This window comes from Pteropus medius, unplaced genomic scaffold (genome assembly GCF_902729225.1).
Source record: "Pteropus medius unplaced genomic scaffold, Ma_sr-lr_union100, whole genome shotgun sequence".
Lineage (NCBI taxonomy): Eukaryota > Metazoa > Chordata > Mammalia > Chiroptera > Pteropodidae > Pteropus > Pteropus medius.
The window spans coordinates 4,146,330-4,166,745 of record NW_024344434.1 but is presented as its reverse complement, the minus strand read 5'-3'; the positions used below and the strand labels follow the sequence as shown (position 1 = coordinate 4,166,745).

General features: G+C 31.9%; 1 protein-coding gene across 6 annotated transcripts in view; it reads left to right on the top strand.

Annotated features, from left to right (window-relative positions):
- Positions 1-20,416, top strand: part of DPP10 (dipeptidyl peptidase like 10) — a 457,935-nt gene that overhangs the window by 153,925 nt on the left and 283,594 nt on the right. For all 6 annotated transcript variants that reach the window (XM_039872698.1, XM_039872700.1, XM_039872699.1 and 3 more), the window contains one exon: positions 2,680-2,774. In XM_039872698.1, the coding sequence (XP_039728632.1) occupies positions 2,680-2,774 (95 nt within the window). The remainder of the gene's footprint in view (positions 1-2,679; positions 2,775-20,416) is intronic.

Sequence of the window (20,416 nt, the reverse complement as noted above, 5' to 3'; positions counted from 1 at the left end):
ATCTGATTCACTCATATTTCATTACCTAATATTAAACAAAGTATGGAGTGACAGTTTTGAAATATAGTTCCAGGAAGGAATTTATTAATGCAATAATGGGAGTTTCAAAACTGGGAGATTCGGCTAGTGATTATAAATCAAATAGTAGAATAGGAGACCCTGAAGACTAGAAAAAATTTAAGAAGAATTAATAATGGCAGATATTAGATGCTTTTAAAATAATTTATGCAGAAATCTGTATTAAATATTAAATTAGAGATTTACACTTGAATTAAAAAACAATGTCTCCTACTAATGCAACATTGACAGTCTAATAGTAAAACTTATAGAAATGTAAATCTATAAATCTCAAATTCTGGATGTTTTTCAAGTCTGAATAATGATTTAACAAAATTTACTTAAAAAATTAAATGCAGTACTTATTTTCTCAAACAAGCTTCACTTCCTTCTACTTTGGCTCTAAGGGAAATAAAAACTATTTTCTTTTTATTCCACCCCTAATACAATCTATCACCTGCCTAGGGATTTTTCTTTCCTCATGGGGCCATGTGTTACTCTTTCTCTTCTATTAAAAAGAGACCACCATTCACACTAAAATTGCTCTCTAAGCTCTTCTTTCTCACTAAGCCACAGACTTCATTCCTATTTAGAATTCTGCAGTGTGCTTATTTCCTGAGAGAAGAACCCCTCATCGAGTGACTTTGCTATACTTATCTCCATGGTGAAGTAGAAGAGGGGAAATCCTCTTTCTCCTAATTTATTGTTAAACTATTACGATAATGATTTGTTAAAGCATGTTTTTTTTTTCTCTTCTTGCTAATCTTTGATGATGATGTTCATTAATATCAAGAAGTGATATACAGGATTGAGGCTGTGAAGAAAAATAGCAGAGGGGATTAGTTGGGGTTGGACAATTGATTCAAACAGACATTAATTGAGATCAGGAAGACAGGAGACCAGAATCAGCTAAGAAGACTAAATGAGTAACATTTAGTTGACGGGCGATGCCACTGAGCTGTGATCATAAACTATGACTAGAAAAGGAATCTAGGAAAGGAATATGAATCAAAATAAATATTTATTATTTGTATAAACCTGTTATTTGTTCAACATCACTAGAAAGGACAACAGGTAAAGTTAATGACAAAAAGAACTCATTTTATTTATAGCTGATAAAAGACATCCAGAAGGTGTTACAAGGCCTTATTTTAAAGATCACATAGGACTGTCTTTTAGTCCATACAGTCTGCTTCAGGAAGTAACTTTGTCTTTTTTCTCTTTTCTTAAAACACTGTTTGTTTTTCCTTATTCCCCAGACCACAGTTCTAACTTGTCACTGTCCCCATGTGATTAAGTTCAAAAAGAACTATTGGCCTTCTGTGCCATCTTTGACTCTATAGGAGAGTCATATTGGACTCTTGGTCTTCTGATTGAAACACAAACAAAAAGAAAAACAAGTTTTATTTTTTCTGGTATTGATTGCTTCTCATCATAGGAGTTCTAGTGTTACTATTTATAATAAAGTAATTACTAGAGAACAGGTCAGAAAATCTTGCTCTGCCAAAGTGTCAGACATGTCTATATCATGTTCATAACCCCTCATGCAATGCTTGTTTACTGTTGTACAGATGAAGACATTAGGTTCTGATAGATTGGAACTTATAACTTTATTATGAAGAGTGGACCAAATCCTCTTTAATATTGCCTTTCTTCCAAGAATAGGCAGGGATTTGGGAGGTAAAATGCCATGGAAAGATTAGTGGGTAAAACTGGAAAGGAGGTTAATATTATATTAAAAAAAACCTCATGACTGCTTTTATTTGTGTATCCTTCCTTTTACACACACACACACACAGAGACACACACACAGAGACACACACACAGACACATACACTTGTGAGTATCTGACAGTTTTTCTTCATGTTGATAGTTTTAGTCTGAGATATTCTTTTTTATTTTTTTTGAGATATTCTTAAGATGATTTAATTTCCTTATGAATGTGATTGAATTTAGCTCAAAAATTTATAAAATCAACAGCTGTCCAGAAGCAATTTGATTATTTTAAATGAAGACATCATTTTTCTAAAGTTTAGAAGTAGATACAATGGCATGCTACCAGTTTCAGAGATTTTGATCTGTGATCATACAATACATAAAATACTGGAGACAAAATTCTCAACCAAAAAGAGAAATAGGTTAAATAGCAACTGAGTGGTGGTAGGACTGGTTACATAAAAAACTCTGCATGAGGGTGATTCAATATGAGTAGCCTTAGAATTGTGTAGTTATGGTTAACTGGCAGCCCTTTCTGCAAGTTTAACTAGATCATTAATCAGTAACAGCTTAAATAAGAAACTGGAGGCACTTGTCTTTGTTCCTTCTTCGTCATCTCAGAATGGGCAACCAATTCTTCATATTTTAATTAATTTTCATTTGTTAGACTAAATCTGAGTGACTTTCTCACTAACCTTTTTCATTGCACAATAGATCATGTGCTAGGAGGACTTCCTGATCACTGAAGAGGATTAATGTGAGCCAAGTATAGAAATCTGCTCAGGTTACTAAAGGCTAACAATATTCATTCTAACATGTCTGTTTATTATTCACCTTTTCTCCTCTACAGTTATTATATTACCTACTCAATGTGTTTGTCTATTATTAATATCTTTGTTGTTGCAGATACAGATGTGGTGTATAAAAGCGAGAATGGACATGTCATTAAACTGAATCTAGAAACAAATGCTACCACATTGTTATTGGAAAACACAACTTTTGTAAGTAATGGATAATTAATTACTTTATGCATGTCAGTATTGTTTAGAATGCTCTTTAGGTGTACATAACTTTCCTTTTTTCATCTCTATCACTTGCAAAGCGCTTCAGGTATAAAGTTAGGGCTAGAATATCTTTAGAATCAGTATACTATTGATAGAAAACACCATGTAACATCTGCTTCATTTTTTCCTCTTTTTTAGTAAATGAGTAAATATTTCCAGTAATAACAATTTCTTACAATGGGTATTTCTTCCAACATTTTTTATGTATTATTAGTCATACAAATGCTAAGATTTTTTTTAAATAGCTAGTCTAACACAACTCGTCATTAATTTTTTCTTTCCCTTCACTTTTCATTCTTTCTGACTTTTGAATTTTGTTATGGATTTCCAGATCAAGCAGAAGACAGCTTTTCTAAAACTGGCTTTTTGTTGGAGTTGATGTGTTTTACTTTTATAATTTAAGATTCTATCACTATGATTTTCCCACTCCAGAATCATTAGGTAACCTAACAATGTCCAGATAACTGAATATATTTACTTAGCTCTAACAAAGGAATATAAACTTTGTCTTTCTGGTGAATTGAGTTTCCTTAAGGTTATTTTTAGCTATGATTACCTATTGAGTAAGTTATAATGAATTAACTTTTGCAAATATTTAAAATATAGCTATCAAACATCACTGAAAAACAACATACAGGGTTTTGCTCACTGTTTTATGTAAGCAAAAGTTCAATATATTGCTTTTTAGACAAGTTCATGATGCAGAGAAAACATAGTACAAGGCCTCAGATCTTCTACACAAATTAAAGCAATGAGCAAATCATTAGCTACTTTTGGAATATGTTTTAAAAAAAAAGTAGCTGATGATTTGTTCATTGGAATCAACATTTAGACTTCACGTGTATTATAGAATGGCCAGGTAGAAGAGATGGACTTGACTCATCTGTTGTTTAGTGTTTTTATATATTAAGAGAAAATGGTCATTATAAATCACAAAGTGACTATATAGATATATATTAGGCAAAATTAAATCAACCAGCTTATGTACTTGAGCAATTAGGTTATTAACTAACAGAGAATAATGACATTTTTGTTTTTAAACTAATTGGGTAATTCACCGATATTAAAAGAATACCTATTCTGAATGCAGCTCTTTAAAGCACTTGTGGAATGCTGAGTATATGTAAGTTATTTTGCTCACTTTCTAATATGATTTTCCTTAGGGGAGATAATAATTACCCTCATGAAAAAGTTTAATAAACAGTATAGAGCAGAACCTATTTTTTTCTTAATTGGATGATCCTCAGGGATACTAGAGAAAAGGCTAAAAAATTACTGAGAGTTGCAGAAATCAATAATAAAGAAGCCATCAATAAAAGATAGGACAGGATGCAAAAAGCAGACATTGGTAATGGTGAGAAGCTATGCTAATTGTTTGCTGAGTAAAGTCAATGTGAATCGATTTTTGATAACATTAATTTAAAGAAAAAAACTAAATGCATTTTCAATTTTGTTTTCTTTGTCATAAAGTATCACTTTTATTTTTTGGCAGGTGGGATGGAGTATAGGCCTCTAATAGCCAAGCACTTAAGTTAGATATAGACATTCAGTACCTCCATGACCGTTTGTTTTATGACTGTTCCTTAATGATCATTCCCTTACACAAATGGTCAAAAATTATTTATTTATTTATTTTCCCATCAAATATTCCTTATTTTTTTTAGACTCTATGATACATCCCCTCTCCAAAAAAACTTTTTGATTATTATTCCATTATTTCAATTTTATTATTGGCACTTCACACCATCCCCACCTCATCTCATTGTACTTTTCTTTATATGCTGATTAATGCCATTTTATCTTTGTGCCTGTATGTTTAATCTTTTTAAATCCTTTTAAGGTCTTTTCAATTCTTTTCTATGTAGTCTATGACTCTTAATTACCACAGAGTCATATTTAGCAAATATTCTAATTTAATGATCTTCTAAGATTCATAGACTCCCTAAAGCCATTTATCTCAAACACAGACAATTAAGCAATTTGTAAGTCCTAGAGGTATCAGAATTCAATGGAGGAGTAGGCAGATAAGTGTGGCCAGTATTTGCCACCAGTTAACCCAAAACTGCAGACAAAAATACAAATTACCTATCTTGATAATTTCAGAGGAACTTATTTAATCATTCCCTCTCAACTCCAAGATAGTATTATTAAATACAGTGGTATTATTATATTAGGCTAAAGTCTTGATTAATGTTCTCTCTGAAGCCATTCTCTTGTTGGGGGGTGGGGGTGGATCTCTTTTCAGACCATAGCAATTTTATTTATACTGCAGTTATTTTCATTGAGCAATTATCAATATTTCAATTATAATTACACTAATTGGATTAGATCACTATAAACAGCTTTGTAATAAAAATGTGAAGTCAAATTAAAAAAAGACATTATTGATAAAAATATAACAGAATAGCCTACTAGTAATAAGACATATTTTTCTAAAATGTGACTGTCAATTTATTTAAAAATTAAAATAACATCACATTGTCATTTCCCTGCTTAAACATTTTAAATATGAATAGTGGGTACTTTTAGCTTCATAATCATAATCATGGTTAGCAGACTCTGTGAATAACAATAATAGGCATGACTATCAAAAATAAAACAAAAATAAATCTTCTTTTCGAAATAAATGTGTTAAGGCATTCTTTAGGATTGACCATAGGTGGATTTCTAATGAAGGAGGAAATTATAGGGTATATAACTTTTAGAAGAGAAGTTACATGAAAGAAGTGATTTAGTCTCAAAACTGTTCTTAATGATTTCTAAGTGTTTAAAAATGTTATCTCTTAAAGCCAGAACTATTTCTAACAAAAACTCACTCACAATGATATAATGAGGAAAATGTTTCATATGTATTATCTGTACTCTTTCTGCTATCAGTAAACTGAATATCACCAATTGTCTTGGCAGAAAACACCAGCAGCTCTAAATAGTTCTACTGAATCACTTTTTGATATTAAAAAAGGAATTGGAAATATGAATCCAAGCCATGTGCTTAAATGTTGTTAAAGTTACCGGAAAAACAAACAAACAAAAAAAAACAGCAAAAGCGTGCATGCGCCAATATGGGATAACTGATAGATAAGCATCTTACATCTCTTAGATTCTGAAAATCTGTAAGCTTTTAAAAACATGCTATATAAATAGCCTAAAACAAAGTGTGGAAATTCATATATGGCAGCAGAATGAGTCCAAGGAATATGTTAGCTACACATTTTTTGGTCCAACAATATATTTATAGGTCATTATAAAACAGATTTGACTAGAACCAGGGAATATTTGTTGATTTACCATGGGTTGAGATAGCATTTGTTGGCTTATAAGCCATTGCTGTATTTTTGTTTATTTTTTATTCTTTCTGCTACTGTTTGTACTGCCAAGGAACTTATTTTCTGATTCATGTTTGAGGAAATAGGTTCCCTATGAAAAATTATAGCACAAGTAAAGTCACCTAAAATTTCACCTTTTAAAATTTGAAATAAAGAAAAGTTATCACATTTATTTGAATGGCCAAGTGCCTCACATGCTGGTTATAATCATGGAAAATTTGTTAAGTTTTAATTATCTGGCCTTTGCAGTATATGTCAGTACCCCAGTAGTGACTGGCATCAGTAGTGTAGTGAATATTGATTAACCAGTGAAGTCACAGAAACTGTATTGTACACTTATTCATGTTGCTGTGTACATGACAATATAGTTTCTTTCTTTTCCTAGACCAGTTTTTCTCAGTAAAGGGTGCTTTTGCCCCTAGAAGACATTTGGCTACTCTGCAGACATTCTTGATTTCTATGGCTAGAGGTAAGGAGTATGCCATGGGAGTCCAGTAAGTAGAAGTCAGGGATGCCAGGAAGCATTCTACAGTGCATAAGGTTGCTCTTCACAGCAAAGAATTATCCAGCTGAAAATGTCAGTTGTGCAAAGTTTGAGAAGTCCTATTGTAGCCTGAGATACAAGGGAAACCATGTGATGGTTAGAAGGTAGTTTTCTCAAGGTGAGTTTAATGTAATAGCTCTTCAATGAGTAATCATCAGGGAAGATCTTAAATTGTGCTTCTGGTTTTCTTATCTCAAGGAAGTTTTTTTTCTTTCTTTTTTCTTTTTCTTTTTCTTTCTTCTTCTTCCCTTTTTAATGCACAACCCTGCAAAGAAGACCAGCATATATGAGTCACTTGGCCTTGAATTCCTCTCCTTTGGATAGTATGGGCTACATCCAAAAGTGTGACCCAGTTTTCTTATAGTTTTCTAAGGATATTTCTAATTGAGACATTTTTTGTTCAGATAAGCTAACATTACTTTTTGACTATTGTCAATTCCTTTGACCAGGAAGCAAATGTTCTTCTGTAAGTTAGAGAATAAAAACTGATGACCATTGGGGATATCAGCCAACATAATTATTTTCACTTGCACACCTTGTTTATAAATAATTAAATTCAATCATCTTTAGATTGGGTATATCTCTCCCTTTCCAGTAGCAATCACCACTCCCTATTTTAAGATACTTTCATATTTCTTTCACTTTTATTATTCATCTTGAAAATATAAAGATAATTTTACTGTTATATCATTCATTTTGAACATGATTATTATATTTATTTGTATTATTTAGATAATCTTCAACTCAATAATCAAAGAAAGACCTAACTTTATTTGTGCCATCTATGTAGAAATAAAGTAACATGTTTATCAGCAAAGATTGAAATATTTCTTTTATATTTATTTACTTAGGAAAGAAAATATTGACTCTACTATGGATATTTAACTCATTTAAAGTTTTCTGTAAGTTAGATGAATGTGAAAATGAATTTTAGCATAGTTTTAAAAGTGATGGTCATCAAAACAGGAAAATTAGAAGAATTCTGATCCTTACCCTGGAAATTTACTTAGGTGTAAATTTAAAATGTGAGAAGAGATTTGCTTGTCTATATATGTTTGAAAGTGTGAATGATTACTCTTATCATTCCATACAGTTATTCAGGCAGTTCTCCTTAGAGAGAAAGGCTTTAAAAAAGACAACTTCATATTATGTTTCACCCTAAATTACCACTGTGAAAGATATAGGAAGCAAATTTATTCACTGGGACCATTATCTCAGATGGTATAGCCATTCTTATCCTCAATAGTATAAATTATTGCTAATAAAACTATATCAACAGCTATATAAATCATTACACAGATTCTTGAGTAAGTCATTCTTGAGAGAAACCAAAATTACCTAACTAATATATCTAAAGATCTCATTTAGATAAGAATAAAACACTGACATAAATATTACTTTTTTATTAGACATCACTTACTTGACCATTTGGACAGAGTTTGTTTCAATCTTGTCAGATTTATTCTCTTAAATATGTGCAATAAAATTATAACAATTCCAGTATTCCCTTCTTTAAAGATTCTTATTTTGTCTCCTTGGAAGTGTAAGTTGCTTTAGTGTGTGTCAGGTGGGATGATTGAAGCTTACAGGTGGCCATATTTGTAGCATTTAATTACAATTTTTTTTAAATTTGGCTTCCTGAGAGGTCAGTGCTCTGGACTGTATCCATGATTAATCAGTCCATTTTGACTAACTCAAGGCTAGTTATATGTCTTTGAGCATTTGATAGATATTTCTGCCTTTCATTTTCTTTCTGAAAGATTTTATACTTAGATATCTCCCAGTCATGGAGAGCCAGTTAAAAATTTAAAAATACATAGATTCTATTAATTTATGGTGGAATTTAGACAAACAAAGTATGTTTTCAAGAGAACTTTGAAGGTTTTTAGAGTTGATGACATAGAGATATCTGTTACTGTTTTTTTTTCTTTTTCCCCCCTTTTTGGAATCTAAGAGTACCTTGATCTGTGCAGCTTTGTTGATGGAGAACCATGCACCAGCAGATTATAATTTATCTATACTACAGAGTACAGATTTTTTTCTAAGTATAATAAAAATAGATTAGTATTTTAGTTTGCTTATGGATCATGTATGAGTATTCAAAGAGGTTTAATTTTCAGCAAATATTAAATGATAATGGCAGCACATTATAGAGCTTGAAAGCATTCTCCCTATCTCTCACTTTAGTTTAAATAAAAAGAAATTGAGACCCAGAGAAATAAAGTGATTTGATGCATCTAGTGTAATCTTGAGACTAGAGTACACATTTCTTGATTCAATCTATAATTGCTTTTAATATATTTAGATGAGTATTCCATTCAAAATCCATTTTAAATAAATATAAAATATTATTCAATATTTTATGTTTAAAAAGTTTGTGCATTTATTTATTTCTTAAATATTTTACAAAAGATACTTAAATTGAACATACATGTGTTTGTATGTATGTATATATACATTATTTATGATTTTACATATATAAAATATATAGATTTTATATATATATATATAGAGAGAGAGAGATATATATAGATATATATAAAATTTTACCACCAACTAATCAAAACAAAAGCACTAGCCAATGAATGGAAAAGATAAAAAAAGGCAAATGTGGTTTAAATGGTTTGGTTACCTTAACTTGGCTTAAATTAGATATTTCAATGACTACCGCCTAGGTCATCATTCTTTCCATGCACACATTTTCAGTTCTTGTGGGGATATGCCTAAGTGAACAAAGAGAAACAACCCTGGCAGCATCTCTCTCTCTCTCTGTCTCTCTCTATCTCTAACTGACTCTCTCTCTCTCTCTCTCTCTCTGGTTCCTCTCATCTCTAATTGACTCTCTGATTCTCTCTCACGCGACACACAATAGCACACACACACTTTTATCAACAAGTCGCACACCACTCTGCTTTTCCTCTCTCCTTTTCCATGATAGATCTGTCTGAAATAATCTTATTTCACTTTATGTTCTTCCTTCTTTTAAAATCTTGCAGAGTTTTTCATCTTTATAATTTTTCTGCATCATTGCTGAAATGACTCTTGTGTCTTAGTTTGTTAATTTGTTTGCAAACTGCTTCTTGAGACCCTGCTATGTGTCAGATAATATTCCAGGTTATGGGGATACATGGCGAACAATGCAGTCTTGTTAAGCCAACAATAAACAAATATTAATACAAGAAATTGCAGCTGGCATCAAGTCCTTGCAAAGAAAATAGCATAAGTTGAGGGCTAGAGAGTGATTGGGTGCTTAGGAAAGGCCCATTGTGGAGGCAATATTTCAAAGTCAGTTTGAAGAGTTTTTAAGCTGCAAGAACATTAATTACAAAGTAACTTAGATGGGAAATACATCGATCCAGTCCAAGAACAGAAATATATAAGTAGTAGGGGATGCGGAAAATGGTACAAGATGGACCCAGTGGGTTAACTAGGGGAAAGAGTAGGTTGAGTTTTATAGGCCTCGGTTTTGTTTTATGTGCAATAACTACATTTCAAAAAAAGAAAGTCACAATATCTAAGTCATATTTTAGAATACTTTGTCTACAATGTAATGAATACATTCTACGGAAATTGAAGTAGAAACTGTGAGACTACCTTGTGGTCCACAACAGTGGTACAGATAAGGGTAGATTCAGGGCTTGCACTAGAATGGTACTAAAAGAGAAGATGAAACATGAAACATAGGTGTATCGACACTCCACGATCGCCACTGAGCAGGTCGATTTCACTCGTCCTGTACCTTGCTCCACTTCCTCTGCAACAATGTCTGAATAACCCAATATGAATGGGATTGAGAAATTTGGTAACTTGAAATTGAAACAGAAATGCAACAGAAAAATCTACCGCCTTCAAAGGAAACAATTGAGCAGGAGAAGCAAGCAGGCTATCATAATGAGGCATGCATCGCCAATATGCACTGTACATCCCACAGACATTTCCTTCTCATTTTATTTACTTTAGCTATTTAACTTTGTAAGATGCAAAGAGGTTGGGTCAAGTTTAAATGATTGTGCCACCATTTTCACATTTGAGAACTACTGACAACGAAGGCCACACCTGCCTCTCCCATCTGCCTGTCTGGCTAGCAGGGAAGGAAAAGAACTTACATGTTGGTGAAGACAGAACCTGGGTGGGACCACAGTGAAATCTAGAGTAAAAACCAAGTTCATCCAACGTGTCCTGCAGGCTGTAAAATGCAGTTTAATCATAGTGCCATTTTTTATTTTTTTGTTCAAATGATTTTAGTTATTGGAATGCACATTTTAAAATATGCAAATAAAAAGTTTTAAAACCTGAAAAAAAAGAAAGAAAAAAGTAGGCATATCAAGAATTTGTTTGAGGATAGAGGGACAGATTTTTTCAACTAATCGTTTCATGTCTACTAGAAATAGAAGAATCAACATTGTTTATTAGGTTTTTAAATACATTATATTTTAATATTTCTGACAGTATATATTTAGTATTTAATTCTTCTATATATATACATATATGTTTACATATGTTTTCTCTATATACAATTAAAGAATTTTTAGTGGCCTGGTTGAAAAAAAGACTTGCAGTGAAATGGGGATATTAACATAGTACACAGAAAATATAATCCATCATCCCTGAGGATTAAAAATGTACTATTTTACTAATGACCATTTGATTGAAGCATTCAATACTTTTATTATGTGCTTATTTTATTTCACACGCTGTGATAGCTGCTGATGATATGATCATGAGAAAATAGAAGAGTCCTGGCCGTAATGATCTCATGGTCTAGTAAATAAGGAGTACACTAATTAAATAATTAGATATATGAACATTTACAGTCTACAATATAGAATAAAAGTGAAGCATAGGAATAAAAGACTGAAAGTAAAATATTACATCCATGTTAGAATTTCTGATATATTGATTTGACCTGCTTTTGTAGAAGTTGTAAGACACTCCCTAATAAAGCCAAGATTTGTGTAGAGAAATTGACTAGGCCAAAATAGAGATTGAGGGTAACAGAAATAGCATGAGACATGAAACAATAGAAACCCTGAAAGAATGCCATTGTGGCTGGAGCAGCACAAGAAAACAGAAGCCAGATGAAGGTTGGAAAATTGGTAGGGGTTAGATCACTCAGGTCATGATAATAGATTTTTAAAGATGATCGTATTTGTTTTTTGAAATAAGGATCTCTCTCTGTTAAAGTTGAGGAATAATTTAAAATAAAAAGATATGGCTCAAGAGAGAACAAATAAAGACATTATTTGACTTGAGATTATCATAAAGTAGAATTAGGAAGTGGCAGTGGATATTGAGAGAAGAGATAAGAGTTGGAAGATAACGAGAAGTAAAATGAAGATAATGGAATAAGTATGGTGATAGTTGTTGGGAAGGTGACAAAGGGTCTATATCAAGATAATAAATCCTAGGAGTTTGGATATGTGACTTAATGAATGGGGGAGTTAACCACTGAGATGGGGATTCCTGAGTGAGAATCCAGTTTGAGGATATGGTTGGATGAAAATATCTATTAAGTCATATATAGGAAATAAAGATACCTATCAAGCATTATTTAGGACATAATATTCCTTTATCGAAATGTTAAAATTAAAACTTTAATTTCAAAAGGGTCAAATAGATGGTTGACATATTAATAAAGTCCTTATTGACTCAGAAATCCAGAACTATATAAGCTTATTTAGACAACTTTTGATTATATTTTGATTAAGTAGTTATGATACATTTTTACATCTTTAATTAAAATTCTTATTAGTTTATGTGATTTTTAGAAGAAACTAACCAAGCCTTAGTCAACTTTGTGTCTTCAATGACTTGAGTTATGATGACATAGTACGAGTCAGACATCTAGTGTACATTTTACGAATTAATCATATATATTTTTTTCACAGTATCATTTATGTCAGTATTTGATTCAGAGCAGCTCATGAGGGAACGAAGGAGAAATAGGAGACTTAATTAAATCTCCTAAAATATTAATCATCTGTAAAAAAAAGTAACTTACTTATAAAAATAATTATTTTCTCCACCCACTAATGTTGTGATATCATTAGATTACAAGCAGGTAAACAGATGCTCTGATTATTGAAATGATTAATATTTATTTTTAATGAAGATCAAATGAAAAAATTAATTCTTCACAACATAGCTCTATTATTTTTGATACATTGCTAATTTGTAGGATATTTTCAAAATTATATAAGTACAAGAAGATGCTTCTCATCCTCAAATGTACTCATTGCTTACTAGACATTGAAAGAAATGTTTCTTACACTAGTCAGTAAAATCTATTCATCTCTTAGTTAATTGACATTTATATGGTAAGTAAAATGATTTCTGTAATTGATATTTTTTCCTAGTTTATAGCTAATGGGAAAATCAGAGCTGAATTTAAGCTTACTTTTAACAATTGGGAAAGAAATTAGAGTGTGGAAATTATACTAACTCCTGACTGTATCACACTACTCATAAATTTTTTTTTCTCTCTCACTCTCTCTCTGAACAGCTTTATTGTGATATATTTCACATACTGGAATTTTCACTAATTCAAAGTGTACAATTCAGGTTTTTAGTGTATTCACAGAGTTGTGCAACTATCACCATAATCTAATTTTAAATGTTTTCTAATGCCCCAAATGAAACCCGTACATATGAGCAAACTGCCTTCATTCCTGCCTCCCTGTCTATAGTCCCAGGAAACTATTCATCTTTTTTTTGTCTCTATAGATTTGTGTATTCTGTACATTTCAGATCAATAAAATCTAGAATATATAGTCTTAATGGCTGGCTTCCTTCACTTAGCATAGTGTGTTCAAGGTTCATCCATTTTAGGATGTATCCATATTTCATTCTTTTTTATTGATAAATAACATTCCATTGTATGAAATACCAGATTATTTTCATCCATTCATTATTTAATGGACATTTGGGTTGTTTCATTTTTGGAGCAATTATGAGTAATGCTGCTATAAACATTTGTATACAAGTTTTGTGTAGGCCCATGTTTTTATACCTCGACATATTTCCATTCTTGAGGAGAATCTTGGGTCATATGATAACTCTATTTTTATCATTTTGAAGAACTGTAATATTATTTTACAAAGTGGTCACAACAATTTACCAATAGTGTAACAGGAATCAAATTTCTTCACAACCTTTTTAATACTTGTTCTCGTCTGTGTTTTATTTTAGCCATCTTGGTGTGTATAAAGTAGTATCTCATTGTGGCTTTGATTTGCATTGCCTTAGTTTACTCATATTGAGATCTTTTCATGTACTTATTGACCATTTGTATATCTTATTTGAAAAAAATTTTCTTAAAATCTTTTGCTTATTTTTTTAATTGGGCTCTTTGTTTTTTAATTGTTGAATTTTAAGTGTCTTCATATATCTAAAATACAAGTTTTTGTCAGATTAATTTTGATGAAGTCAAATTTATTTATTTTTTTCTTTTGTCTTATGTGCTTTACTGTTAATCTAAGAAACTATTGTCTAACTGAAGATTATGAAGATTTACTCCTATATTTTTGTCTAATAAGAATATTGCATTTTTTGCTCTAACATTCACTTATATGATTCATTTTGCATCTTTGGTATATGATGTGAAGTGGAGGGTCTAAACTCATTCTTTTGTATGTGGATGTCCAGTAGTTCATGCAACACTGCTTGAAAAGACTATTCTTGGATTTCTGGTCAAGATGGTGTAGTAGGTAAACACTATGCTTGCCTCCTCTCATGACCACATCAAAATTAGAACTAAACTACAGAACAGCCACTTGAGAGTCACTTGAAGTCTAGCTGAACAGAAGTCCTACAACTGGAGACATACAGAGGAGGTCACTTCAAGAATGTTAAGAGAGGCAGAGACACGGAATGGGCTGGTCCCTATATCTGCCTATGATGGTTGAGAATAGGGAGCAATATCTCAGCTGCAAAGGGCTCCATAGGAGCAAGGTGTCCTGGCCCCAAACAGCATCTGACCTCAGCCTGCCCCTTCCTAAGCATTCCCAAGGCAAGCAGTACTGGCAACCAGCCTTGTTTGTGCTTTGGCTTCTTGAGGCACCTCCAAGCCCAGTGCAATGGCAGCAACCTGTGATTGCTTGGTGGCTCATGGCAGCTGGTAGTGGGCAGGGCACAGACTATGGCTGTACTTGGCCTGCAGTGAGGCCCCTCCATGGAGATCCCATGGCTGGTTTGCCTGATGGCTGGCTTCAGACTGATCCAGAACAACACTAGGGGCCATATCTGAAGAAGACACACCCAAAGGGCAGACTGGGCAGGCACCAGAGCTCCACTAAAGTGAATTCTGCTCCATAGAGTCAGCCCCTGCACAACAACTTTTCCACTGTAATCACAGTCAGTCGACTCAAGTCAGTCTCTTCCACTGACATGCAAACATCAACCAATGCTCACTTACAAAAGGAGGACACACACAACCCATACAATAGACACACTTGGAGCACCTAGCTCAGGTGACCAAGAAGACTGTGCCATGGGCCTCACGGGACAACTACTGTATAAGACCACTCCATTAAAGCCAGGAGACATAGCAGCTCTACCTTATATGTAGAAAGAAACATAGGGAGGCAGCCAAAATGGGGGGACAATCATATCCAAATGAAATAAACAGAATAAAGTCCCAGAAAGAGAACTAAATAAAATGGAGATAAGTAATCTATCAGATGCATTGTTCAAAACACTGGTTATAAAGATGCTCAATGAACTTAAAGGAGGAGTAGATAAACTCAGTGAGAACTTAAACAAAGATATAGAAGATATAAAAATGGAGGTAGTATACAAAAAAGAACCAGTCACAAATGAAGAATACAATAATTGAAATGAAGAATGCATTGGAGGGAATCAATAGTAGATTAGATGAAGCAGAAGATTGAATCAGCAATTTAGAAGATATGGTAGAAGAAAACAACCAATCAGAACAGCAACACGAAAAAGGAATCCAAAATAATGAGGATAGTTTAAGCGACCTCTAGAACATCAAGCATACCAATATTCACATCATAGGAATACCAGAAGAAGAGAGAGAGCAAGGACTTGAAAACCTATTCGAAGAAATAATTACAGAGATAATTTCCTAACCCGGCAAAGGAAATCACCCAGGAAGCCCAGGAAGAGCAGAAGGTCCCAAACAAGATGAACCCAAAGAGGCCCACACTAAGACACACCATAATTAAAACACCAAAGGTTGAAAAAAAGAGAGAGAGAGAATCTTAAAAGCATCAAGTGAAAAGAAATTAGTTACCTACAAAGAACTTCCCATAAGACTGTCAGCTGATATATCAACAGAAATTTGGCAGGCTAGATGGACTAGCATGAAATGTTCAAAGTGATGAAAAATGAAGGCCTACAACTAAGATTACTTTACTCAGCAAAGCTATCATTTAGAGTCGAAGGACAGACAAAGAGCTTCCCGGACAAGGAAAAGCTAAGGAGTTCATCAATACCAAACCAGTATTACAAAAAATGGTAAAGGGACTTTTTGAAGAAAAAGGAGAAGGAGGAGAAGAAAACACAAAAAAATATGAATAATATAAAATGGCTATAACTATATACCTATCAACAATTTCTTTGGATGTAAATGAATTAAATGTTCCAATCAAAAGATAGGGTGATGAATGGATAAGAAAATATGGCTTTTACATATGCTGCCTACCAGTTCAGATCGAAAAACACACACAGACTGAAAGTAAAGGATAGAAAAAGATATATCATGAAAATGAAAACAAAATAAGGCAAAAAAACCTGGTGTAGCAATACTTATATCAGGCAAAACAGAATTCAAAACAAAGGCTTTAACAAGAGTTAAAGAAGAACCCAGGAATCCCACTCTAGGTATTTATTCAAAGAAACCCAAAACACTACTTTGAAGGAACATGGCAATCCATATGTTCATTGACGCATTAGTTACAATAGTCAAGATGTGGAGGCAACCTGGGTGTCCCTCAGTGGATGAATGGATAAAGAAGAATTGGTACATATATACAATGGAATATTACTCAGCCATAAAAATAGAATAAAATCTTGCCATCTGCAAAAACATGGATGGACTTAGAGTGTATTGTGCTGAGTGGAATAAGTCAGACAAAGAAAAACAGATGTCATATGATTTCACTTACATGTAGACTCTAAAGAACAAAATAAACATAGAAAATAGAAGCAAATTTATAAGTACTGAGAACATTTTGATGGTTGTGAGGGTGTTTGCGGGGCTGGGTGAAAAAGAGGAAGAGATGAAGAGGTACAAATTGATAATTACAAAATAGTTATGGTGATGGAAAGAATAGCATAAAGGAATATAGTCAATAATATTGCAATACCTATGTATGATGTCAGATGGATACCAAAGTTATTGGGGATAATCACTTCATAAGTTATATAAATGTCTAATCACTATGTTATACACCTGAAACTAATATAATATTGTATGCCAACTGTAACTAAAAAATGAAAAGAAATATTTTTAAAAAGACTATTCTTTCTTCACTAAATGGTTTTGTCATTCTTGTTATATATCAGTTGACTACGAACATATGGATTTATTTCTGGACTCTCTATTCTATTGATCTATATGCCATTTCTTACGCCAGTACCACAAAGTCTTCATTACTATAGTTTTGTGGTAAGATTTCATATCAAGATATGTGAGTCTGTGAACTTCATTATTCTTTTTCAAGGTTGTTTTGAATAAGCTGAGTCCTTCATATTTCCATGTGAATTTTAAAGTCAATTGATATATTTTTTTTTAAAGGGAGGTTGCGATTTTGATAATCTGTTACTTTTTTAAATCAATTTGGAAAATGTTGCTCTCTTAAAAAAATTATGTCTTCTTATCCACGGACATGAAATTTCTTTCAATTTATTTAGATCTTTAATTTCTTAAAACTATGTTTTGTATTTTTTCATTGTGTACGTTTTGTACTTTTTTGTTAAAATTTTTCATAAGTATTTTATTCTTTTATGGCTCTTCTGCCACATTAGTGATCTTGTTTATTAGTTCAGATTGATTTTTGATGGATTTTTAATGATTTTTTTTTAATACAAATCATGTAATTTGTTAATAGAGGTAGTTTCACTTTTTCCTTTGTAATCTGAAAGTATTTTTCTCTTTTTCTTGCCTCATCACCCTGCTATGAACCTCCAGGAAAATGTTGAATAGAAATGATGAGAGCGGATATCCTTGTCATGTCCCTAATTTTAGGAAGACAGTATTTAGGCTTTCTCTATTAACTGTGGTTTTAACTGTGGGGTTTATTTGTAGATATCTTTTCTGAGGTTAAGGGTTTCTCTTTCCCTCCCTAGGTTACTGTTTTATCACGAAAAGGTTTTTGTGTTTATTGCATTCTCTGCATCTGTTGAGATGATCTTGTCATTTAAAAAATCATTTTTTCTATTAATATGATGTATTACCTTGATCGAATTCTAGACATTTAACAAAACTTGTATTCATGAGATAAATCTAATTTCGTTATGGTATATTATCCATTTCATATGTTGCTGGATTCTGTTTTTGGTGTTTTGTTCAGAAATCTTGATATGGGTCTGTAGTTTACTTTTCTAGTCATGTGTTTCTCTATTTTTGCTATCAAGATAATACTGACATCATAGAATGGATGGCTAAGTGTTTCTTTCTCTTCTATTTTTTAGAAGAGTTTGTGAGGTTTGGTGTTAATTTATTTTCTCATAAGTATGTTTTCTGCCAGTATTTTCTGTATGTTAGATCCTGTTTCCTTATAGTGTTGTTCCATTCATCTATATTCTGTTGATCATTTGCTCAGTTGTCTATTATTGAAATTGGGATTATGCAGTTTTCAATTATTACTATTGAATTGTCCACTTTTCCCTTCAATTCTGTCATTTTTTGCTTCATGTATTCTGGAGCTCTGTTAATATGTGCATATATATTTATAATTACATATTTTCATCATGGAAATAGTATACAAAACTGTCCCAACATATCTACATTACTTCTCTCACCTTTGCACTATTATTGTCATACAAGTTATGTCTTTATACAGTATAACCTCCTTATCAATATAATTTTATAATTATCATTTATAAGCTGTCTTCTAAAAAATATAGGAGTTAAAAGTGTTCATGCTGGTTTTCATAATACCTATGTAGTTACCTTAATGAGCTATTTTATTTCTACAGGTAGTTCCATGTTATTGTCTAGTGTCCTTTCATTTCACCCTGAAGCACTACCTTTAGTGTTTCTTTTAGGACAGGTTTGGTAGCAACAAATTCTCTAAAGTTTTCTTTATCTAGAAATGCCTAATTCTTCCTTGATTTTTGAAGGATAATTTAGCTCAATATAAAATTCTTTGTTGGTAGTCTTTTTGTTTGAATATTTTGAATATATCATGCTAACTTTCTCTGACATGTATGGTTTCCTAATAGAAGTCAGCTGTTAATCTTATAGAGGATCCCTTTTGTGTGATGTTATTTTTCTCCTGCTGTTTTCCAGATTTTTTCTTTGTCTTTGATTGCTGTCAATTTGACTTTGAGTTTAGAAGATGATCTTTTTTTTAATGTATTCTACTTGAAATTCGTTGAGCTTCTTGAATATGTATATTAACCTCTTTTAAAAAATCAAATTGAGAAGTTTTGAGTCATTTTAATTTTTTTTCTCTCTTACTCTCCTCTGTCTTTATGTGTTTACATACATTTTACATGCTACATTCACTTTTACCAAAACTTGAAGGAGTATAACAGATTTCTCAAAACAACTAAATATAATAGTTTATTCTCACCTTAATTCAATATGTTGTTTTTCATTTCACTTTCTTTTTTTCTTTTTCTTCTTGAGGTAATAGACTCCTTGTATTGACTGAATAATTGATACTCTACAACCATTAATGTGAATAATCAGTGGTCAAGATAACTACATGAATTTGGAGATACTATAATAAAAATCCTACCACTTGTTAGCTATACTGGTTGACATTATAAACCTTTTCAGACTACTTAAAACTTCTGGACTATCCTTAAATAGAATGTCTTTTATTTATTCTACTTTTTAAAATATCCTTCAGAATGTAGATGTTCTGAATCCATTTTTGTTAGGTTATTGATGGTAATTGTGAATAACGAGCTTACTTTAACAGCATTAAAAGAGCCTAGAAAAAAATTACCGTTGTATATACCATTGGTTTTAACAAAACATTAAGGAAGAAAAACACATAACAAATGAATAGCTGCATCATAATTTGAGAAAGTGTATTATGATAAAATATATATTTTTATCTAAAAAAAAGAGGTAGAATTATTTTTGATGCCAAATTAGAAAACGTGCACATCATTATATTCAGGCAGTAGCATGCTGGTATTTATTATAGAGGAAAAATACTTAGAATCACATTATATTCTTTATAAAATAAATAGTAAATAAAGATTTAATTCATATAGATACCCTGAAAAATCTTACATCTTTATATATACCCTTATATACTGTCTTTCTAAAAAAAAAAAACAACACACAAATTTACACTCTAATTTTTCTTTGATAGGAAAAAAAACATTTATTTTTATAATTCGAAATAAATCGGAGCTTATTGGCTTAATACTATGTATATAACTCAATGGCTTTTTTTCTTATCATTAGTTATGTTCCACTCTATCTGTATAATTTATATGTTCATTAAAATATTAACATTTAATTGATATTTTAATAAAATACAATATAATTAAGAACATAA